At 39.7% G+C, this 9,447-nt stretch overlaps 1 protein-coding gene across 2 annotated transcripts; it reads right to left on the minus strand.

Annotated features, from left to right (window-relative positions):
• Nucleotides 1-431: 431 nt before the first annotated feature.
• On the minus strand, nucleotides 432-2,350 carry LOC309702970 (uncharacterized protein). Of its 2 annotated transcripts, XM_082527664.1 has the most exons (7): nucleotides 2,183-2,350; nucleotides 1,976-2,032; nucleotides 1,688-1,774; nucleotides 1,482-1,523; nucleotides 1,278-1,385; nucleotides 1,127-1,161; nucleotides 432-866 (listed from the first exon to the last, which is right to left on the minus strand). In XM_082527664.1, exons 1-7 carry the CDS (start codon nucleotides 2,340-2,342, stop codon nucleotides 765-767), a joined length of 591 nt encoding a protein of 196 aa, XP_082383790.1. In that variant the 5' UTR covers nucleotides 2,343-2,350; the 3' UTR covers nucleotides 432-764. The 2 variants fall into 2 exon arrangements, with proteins under 2 accessions (XP_082383790.1, XP_082383789.1); XM_082527663.1 differs by having other exon boundaries at nucleotides 1,688-2,032.
• Between the last annotated feature and the right edge of the window lie 7,097 nt (nucleotides 2,351-9,447).

Genomic DNA, 9,447 nt, shown 5'->3' on the forward strand with positions numbered 1-9,447 from the left:
TGGTGGCAGCATAGATCATATCTGACTCGATCTCTCTTCTTTTTGCTTTTGGTCAAAATATGCTGCAGTGACATTTTGACCAAAAGCGAAAAGAAGAGCGATGTTCAATTTTTTATGATTGGTAATACAATAAGTCAAATAAGTCAACTGAACCCATCACTAATTTATTGATCTTGAGGCTAATTTTTTGTAAACAAAAACAGAAGCTGCCAGAAGTCTTGCTAAGTCACCACCAACAAGGACAAGCTGAGACAACTCAGCAGATTTTTATCTGCATAGATAGCAAGGTTTCAACCAGAGGAAATGTTTCATATAAGTGTGTAGTCAGCAGTAAAAACAGGTCTTTTGCAGGAAGAGGAAGTATAATCTTGCATTGTTTTGTCTGTTGATCAAGACATATAATAGCATAAGATAATACATACAGTATCCAGTCACAGTTATATCCATGTTCCACATGAATGTAGTCTTTATTTTTCAAGAACATTTATAGTCAGCAAGTATCGACTGTTTCTGTTCAGGTTGTGTGCAGATTTTTGCAAATTTCCATTTGATTAAAAATCACGTCACGTCTTTGTTTGGCTACATACACTTTGATGGATGAAGTAATAACTCAGAATTAACAGGAAAACATACAAATATTCAGTTAACATACAAATATTGGTTCACCACAGCAAAGTTGTTGTTTTTTTTTTTTTAACAAAAGTTTTCCATTTCCACACTAAGTCATGATGACATCATCAGTCAGTTCAAGTCGCCTGCTGATTCTATCTGGTGGAAGCATAGATCACATTCGGCTCGATCTCTCTTCTTTTTGGTTTTGGTCGAACTGTCACTGCAGCATAGTTCACCTCATCAGATCCATGATTCTGTGAAAAGCACATTTATTATGAGTATTATATACATATTAATTATAATTATAGACAAATATAAGCAATAACAGTGAAGTGTTTATGTTACATTTCTAAAGGAAAGAAGACAATTAGTCAACAGCTACTTGGAAAATACAAACCAAAAATCTTATTTCTTCCTGTATACGATATGTAATTGGCACTGTAATGGTGTACAATAACATTTTGTTCAAATGCTGACAATCAGAGCATAAAAGTACATTTTTAGATTGACTCACCGTGCTGTGGTCCGGATACTTTTCTTCTTTATTTGCTAATCCATGAATAAAACAACATAGTATTACTCTATTTCAAAAAGCAATTATAAATTTAAGAAGATCAATAAAAAGTAAAGATTATGAGAGAGATTGTGTAGCTGTTAAAAAGTACCCGTCTGAAGTTTCATGTTTTGAACAGCCAGAACAGTGATGACCATTAAGAGGAAAGCAGACAGAACACCCAGGGTGACACTCGTCAGCTTTGCTACTTCATGAGCCTCTAATACAAAAAAAAGGTAAAAAGTGACACGGCTGAAATTTATTTCACATTCATGTGTTTTTAATCATCTGCGCAATAAAAGAAATGTTGACTTACGTTGAGAGATGCAGTCCATGTCATCCTGAGGCTCATAGGTGCCTATTAAAAAAGCCTTGATTTTATTAGTCCTCATTTCTATAATAATCTTAATATAGAACCACCATATACACAGGGTGTTCACAATAATTACACTGTACATGCAATATAAACAGAAAAAGTAATAACCGAAGAATGAGGAGGCAAAGACTTTACAATAATCTTACCTCCAACCTTTAATTGCATGACGCTTAAATTTAGACGTCCTTCTGAGAAATATCCACAGAAATACAGCGCAGAGTCAGACACATCCACTTGTTTGATTTTGAGGAAGAGAACAGAGGTGTTTTTTGTCATTTCAAATTTTCCAGTTTGAAATTCAGTATTGTACTTAACAATGCTAGCCACTGGCTTAACAGCAATAGAGTTGACTGTGGTTCCGTTGACCAGTCTGAACCAGAAAGTCGTAACGTCATATGTGAAATTCTTGGTGCACTGCAGAGTGACAGTTTTACCTGCCTGCACCTCTGAGGTCTGAAACTCAGAACCTGAGGCAGCAATCCAGCATGAAACTGTGGAAACAATGAGATGTTTAATTACTTCAAAAGAACATGAGGCTAAACCTGTAAAGTTACTAATAAGCAAATGTGTTTAAATTATTACAGGTTAAAATGCAGTGCTAGATTAACTAATGATGTCAAAGAGTAATAGAGCAAACTTACAGAAACAAGAAAGAGCTAAAGCTGTTATCACGTTCATCATCCTGCACATGACTGCTGCCCTGCAATGTCCGCAGATGGTGTGTTCACCAGGAAGGGTGCTCTCAGTGTGATAAATGTGATAGAGGTGGGAGTTTTGTGTTGCTTTCAAAGCTAAATGCATTTAGGTCATAGAGTCATGACACACGTGTTTAGTCATAAAGTGTTATTTCAAGGTTTTATTATGTCTTTATTTTAAAAAAGAAGAAGAAGAGTGATGTTTCAGTTTTCTCAGTTTTAAAAACATGCATTATTAAAAACCTGGCTATTGTTACAATGCTGATAGTGTCAGGGTTTGCTGTTTGGCTGGCAAAGACTGGACCCAAATGAAGGACTGAGAACACAAAGGGTTTAATAAAAGGAAGGAGTTTTATTGTTGTAAAGTTAGAAACCATAGCTAAACACAAAAGCAATAAGCAGAGGAAAGCAGGGAACATAGCTGGAAGCAATCAAACTAACAGAATATTAGGAAGAAAAACTGAACACAGAATGAGAGCCTGTCAAAAATAAAACAGGAAACACATGGAGACGCAAACCAAAACACACAGGCGACACGAAGACAACCAGATCACAAAAGGGAACAGATTAAATGAAGAAGACACTAAGAACTAGAAAAACATGATTAAAGTAGGAAGAACAAGAAAATATCAAATGAGAACTAAAGAATGTAGAAACACTGGGTCACGGACTGGGAACCATTAAAGTCACAGTCAAAGAGTCCTTGAGTTAAGATAAGTCAACACTTTTATGACAACAAAAGCTGTTATATGACAAAGTTGGGTTTCAACTTCCATTTGACTTAAAACTTCATAGGCCATAGTACTTTTATTATTTTAATTTTTTAAAAGAATGCATTAAATAATAATCAAATAATGCCACCTACAAAGGACAGAAGGTCACTGAAAAAACTGGTTCTCCATCATAGACAACCCATCACACCCAGTCCACTGTGGTCTGAAACGTACAACCTAATACAGAAATCCAGCCTGAAACAGTGGAAAGATGTTTCAAATGAACATGATGCAAAATCTGTTGTAAATTTACTTTACAGCTACCACCTCCATGCTTAACAGCTAGTACAGAGTTTAAAAGACTCACCAGTCCTCTAAACATACCTCAGTTTTTGTCTTATCTGCCCATAAGACCTTTCTCCAGAAAGCATTTATTATTTATTCTTCTGATAATTCATTAGCCACTAAAAATACACATATATATAAAAAACTTATTAAAAAAATGAACATGCTTTCCTCTCCAACATCCCACCCCCACCAACCATCTCCCTTTAAAGAGAGCCAAGTCCACCACAGTGTCACAGTCTGGCAGAGACAGACTATGTATTGTGAAGAGTGGACCCAAAATGTAGACATGAAGGAACTTGGACCAAAACTTGAGTATCAACAAAAAGCAAGCCGTTTAATATGGCTGATAAAAAAGTACAAAAACAAAAGGTAGATGCACACAAGAAAGAACCTAACTAGAACCAAACTGGGAAAACTAAATGCTAAACACAAAAAGAACAAAACCTTGAACATTGCAAAAACCCTAAACATGGAAAATCCTGGAAACATGGAACAACAGACGACAGAAACACACAGACTAAATACACAAAGGGTGATTAGGGGAAGTGGAAACACACAGGGAAACAGCTGACACTAATCTGATATAAGGAGACAAAGGAAGCAAAGCTGACTGCACTGAATTTCTAAATTATTTTATAGATAAAATCTCATTGTTAAGGGCCACACATTCTTTGGTAGTAAATCAAGCCCCAGCTTCTGAATGTTCAACGGTTTTCCAACAGTTCGAACCTGTGTCATTTTTGACTTTAAAGGAAATAATTAATAATCTGAGAAGCTCAAATTCTTTGCACGACATTATTCCCTCTCGTATCATTAAGGATGCATTGAATACAATCGGGTCTTGTATTTTATTTCTAATGAACTTCTCACTGTCATCTGGCTATGTTCCGACTGTCTTTAAACATGCAGTCGTGCAACCTGTCATCAAGAAAAGTTCCCTTGATCGTAACATTCTAGCTAATTACAGGCCGATTTCTAAACTTCCTTTTATGTCAAAAGTCTTAGAGAAAATAGTGCTTCGGCAACTACAGACCTATTTAGAGAGCAACGGTATAAGTGATAAATTTCAGTCTGGATTTAGACCGCGTCACAGCACCGAAACTGCCCTACTAAGAGTCTTTAATGACCTTCTCTTAATTGCTGACTCTGGGCGCTCTGCGGTCTTAGTACTATTGGATTTGACCTCAGCCTTTGATACGGTTGATCATGATATCCTTTTGGCAAGACTGGAACATGTAGTAGGCCTCAAAGGAAATGTTTTATCTTGGTTTAAATCATATTTTTCTGAGAGGTCGTTCTCCGTCTCGATGGGAAAATATTCCTCTTCTTCTGCCCGTTTCCGCTGTGGTGTGCCCCAGGGCTCGGTACTGGGTCCTGTGTTGTTTTCTCTGTATATGTTGCCCTTGAGCTCCATTTTTGAAAAACACAATGTCTCTTTTCACTGTTACGCCGATGATATTCAAATCTACCTTCACCTGACTGGGGATGCTTTATCCTCACCACATCCTCTGTTTGATTGTCTGAGTGATGTCAAGGACTGGTTATCACGTAACTTTCTTACTTTAAATGGAAAGAAGACAGAAATTATTGTTTTTGACCAAAATATGCCTCTGGGACAATTGACTGACACATTTGGGCCTATTGCTAACTACCTTACTGATACTGCCAGGAATCTTGGAGTTTTCATGGATAGTTCCTTCAAACTTGACAAACAGGTCTCTAATGTGGTAAAAACTAGCTTTCATCAACTACGCCTAATCTCTAAGGCTAAACCCTACATACCACACAAAGATATGGAGAAACTCATCCATGCTTTCATTATGTCAAGACTGGACTATTGTAACTCTCTCTACTTGGGTCTACAATCTTCTCTTCTGCAGCGTCTGCAGCTGGTCCAGAATGCTGCAGCACGTCTCTTGACCGGCACTAGAAAGTTTGACTCTATCACCCCTGTTCTGAAAAATTTACACTGGCTTCCTATCAGATATCGAATTGATTTTAAAATTCTATTGTTTACTTATAAAATTTTGAACAATATGGCACCTGACTACTTAGCTGATCTCCTCTGTCTGTACAGCCCTCAGAGAGCACTAAGATCATCGGGCCAACTGCTCTTGGTGCAACCTAGGTCTCGGCTGAAGACCAGAGGAGACCGTGCCTTTGCCGTTGCTGCACCCAGGCTATGGAATACTCTCCCTCTTCATATTCGCGCGTCAGATTCCATTCAGTCTTTTAAATCACGTTTAAAAACGTATTTGTTTGATCTAGCATTTAAGGCAAATTAGGGTAATTTACATCTGGCTCTGTATTTAGATTATGTAACTATCTTATATTTTATATATTTGTAATTTATATTTTATTGTGATTTTATTTGTACCGCGATTTTAATGGAAAGCACTTTGGTGTACTTCGGTCTTAAAAATGTGCTATATAAATAAATTTTGATTGATTGATTTGATTGATTGAACTAGGACAGACTTTCAAAATAAAACAGGAAACATGAGACGCAGACATATAAACTTGACAACATAAGACATGCAGCTTGAACACATAAAGGGCAAAGGGAGACTAAAACACAGGGGTAGAAGACACAAGGGTAATCGAAATAAACAAATGAGCTTAGATAAAGATGAATGTAGATAAAGAACTTAAAAATAAACCATAAACATCAAAAGACCCAGGATCGTGACACACAGTGAAATCCAAAAAAAGCTGGCCCAAATGGTGGCCACATTGCAGGACCAGTGTCATGCCACCAGTGGTTGGAACTCCAAGACCATCTTGAGCACGGTGAGCGGAGGTTTGAGAATCTGGCAGCGCTTGGCTGCTGGAGGTGTCACGATCCGCAGTGGCAGGCCGAGTGGAGAGTGTGTGGAGGACTCAGGTGCAGACACAGGCGAAGACACGAAGCTGAGTTCAAACGAAAAGCGAGCCTTTATTTTGGCTGATGCCATGGGGGTCAAACAAGGCAGAAGCACAGTGATGAAACTAAACTGGGAAGCTGGTACTATGATGCCACAGAAAACTATGACTACAAACATGGTGGGTGAGAACACAGACGACACGACACAGAGTGCATGAAACACAGAGACTAAATACACATAAGGGATGATCAGGGGAAGTGGCCACACATGGGAGCACAGCTGACACACATGAACCTAAAGACAAGACAGGAGAAGTGAAACTAAATACCCTGACATTGAATACAGACTTTCAAAGTAAAACAGGAAACATGAGGATTAGACATGACATGAACTAAACATAACCACGCAGACATGACGCATGAACCAGGGAGACTGAGTACAGGGGGAGATGACATAAACAACTAAGAAACAAAGGACTAAACAAAGAACTAAACATCTGAAACTAGATGAACTAAACTAGGGCACAAATGAATACAAAAGATACATAAAACTCAAACACTGGGTCGCTCGACCCAGGACCATGACAGGAGGCGCCTGCTAGAGATGGAGGAGGAGCTGCGCGAGGGGCTGCTCCAACTTAATAGGAACATTTTTTCACACTGCCTTATCATCTCATCTAATCGACTGCGAGAAAGCAAAAAAACATATTTATCAACGTGTCAGAGCACTCCTTAGATTGTGGTACATCTTATCACCTGTTGTGTTTTGTAGACAGAGGTCCACTTGCTAGGGGAGGCTGCTTGGCCTGAGCCTGAGGTCAAGGCGCCCGAAAGACCTGCGTGGTCCGAGGTTGGGGAGATGGAGGGACTGACGCCAGCTGGGAGCCCCAGTGCACTTCCACGACTACTGTGCCGCCGCTGCCACTGGAGGCTGGGGGCACCAACGGTTCAGGGCACTCCTTTCAAGCGGGAGAGGGAGTAGATTCGCCCGGATGTTCCCTAGCCTGTCGGGTGATGGGGGTATGTGGCAGGATGTGGTCTGCAATGCCGCTGCAGGTTCGTCTTTGGTACAGGGACTGTCATGGTTCTGGGCCATGTTGGCCCAGTGTTCTTAGTTTTGTGTGTTTTTGTATTTTGTTCCCTATTTATGCCTTGGTTCCTAGGTTATTTAGTTAAGATGTTCCTTATTTGGTTACCTCCTGTGTGCCCCTGTGTATCTGTGAGCCCTTGTTTCTCCTTGTGTTTTATTCCATGTTTTCCCCAGCCTGTTATGTCTGTGTTCTCCCCGTGCTCTCTCTCCTCCTGTCTGAACCTCTGTGTACTTCCTGTTTTACTTTGACAGTCTCTCGTCAGTATGCGTCATGTTGTGTTCACTCCTGCCCTGTCTCGTTATGATTATCTGTGTCAGCTGTGTTCCCCGTGTGCTCCCACTTCCCTCGTTAACCCTCTGTGTATTTATGTGCATGTCTCCATCAGGTCAGTGTCGCGTCGTCAATGTCTTCTCCCCGAACCTGTGTCTTTCTGTCTTCCCACGGTCTTCTGTTAGTATTCCCAGTTTAGTTCTGTTCCTTTGTGAAACCTGCAATAAAGCAGTGATTTTGAGTTCAGTTCCTGCCTCCGTGAGTTTTGCGTTTGGGTCCTCATCTGCCTCCACACAGCCAGTTCATGACAGGGACGAGGCATGATGTCTTCCACAGCACTGAGACCCTCTGCAGACTCAGACTCAGAATGAACAGTTTATGGAAGACACAGCTGGGGGTCACAGGCCTTGAGGATGTGGGGACACACTTCTCCAGCAGACGTGCCTGAGTAACGTTGTAAATTATTAACCTTTACAAGCTCATTGAGTATGAGGAACAATTTAAAGGACTCAAAGAGGCACAACTTAGTTTTGCTGCTTTTTGTCAAATGAAACCAGCCTGGACTTTCTTCTCTAAACTCTGTCGCTAACCAGGCATTTGGATTCAGAGTAGAGCCTCTTACTGGACCAGTATGTTTTTTTTTCTCTAAAAGCATGTCACTCTTTTCAAATGCATTAAAGCAGTTGACCTAAACAGCTGAAAGACAGATGTGAAACTTTTGTGTGAAAGCAGTTCAGCTATTTTTGCGTGTGGTTTCATTGCAATGCTAAAAGCCTTTGATAAACAGTGTTGCTACAAACTTTCTGTTTGTTCAAATGTCAGGAAAGACAACTTCTCTTTTCTCATACAAGATAATAGAAATGTCAGTGTATTCAAACTAAAATCACTTTTGTGTTTTATATGAAACTTGATGGAATTAATTTCAGAGAAACATACCTTATACCATAGCTCCTATGATTTCATTATTTTTGTTTTTTGCGTTACTCATATAAGACCAGCAACAGGAAAGTTTTGTAAATAACCTCTCTCTTAGTCTTTGAATCAATAAAGTCATTTCATATTTGTTGTTAGTGTTGAAATCTTCCTGTGGCACAGGCTTTATACGTTACCTGCAACCTTTGTCTTCAAAGGGTGCATGGCTGCAGTCTTAATCACTTTCATTAAAAAATTGTAATTCTTCTCAAAGTCTGCAATCTTGGACATTATGTAATCAAAACAAGTAGATGAGGTTTCACAGCTTCTTTTTAAACTTTACTATCACTTTACTATCTGCTGGCAGCTTAAGCAACATGAACTTTACTTCTCTCTCAGCTGCAGGCTCTCTGTCTCCTGTTGGTTCGAGTTTGAGGTAAACACAACAAAAAATCTAGAATCACATACTGAAAAAAGTGCCTGATCATATCTGTTAAAGGACAGTGTACAGCAGCTTCCTGCATACAGTGGCAGGCAGTCTATGTAAGAAACAAAACAAATAGGGGCTGATGGGATGCAGATGCAGCCGAAACACACTGTGCTAAATAATTAGCAGAAGAAGTGCTGAGATAAAGTTTAAAAACTAGCTGAGGACCTGCTTGCTATATAACTCTCTTGTCAGGTAACCAGAAGGTTGGTGGTTCGATCCCAGGCTGCTCCAGTCTGCATGCCAAATATCCTTGGGCAAGATACTAACCCCACGTTGCTCTCCGATGCATCCATCGGAGTGTGAATGTGTATGAATGTTAGATACTTAGCACTTAAGCTTAGAAGTGCTTGTGTAACGCATTGTCACAACTGGATGGAATTATCACACTTGACTATCTGAAAGAGGCCTGGCAGTGTGACCTTGGTACGAGAATTACAGACAATCAATGGACAAAAGCCCAGGAAAAGGTACACTCTTCCTCTGTTTGCATTCGTCATGGACTCTTACAGTTTAAAGTGCTACAT

The sequence above is a fragment of the Aulonocara stuartgranti genome (genome assembly GCF_965226115.1).
Source record: "Aulonocara stuartgranti genome assembly, chromosome: 3".
Classification (NCBI taxonomy): Eukaryota; Metazoa; Chordata; class Actinopteri; order Cichliformes; family Cichlidae; genus Aulonocara; species Aulonocara stuartgranti.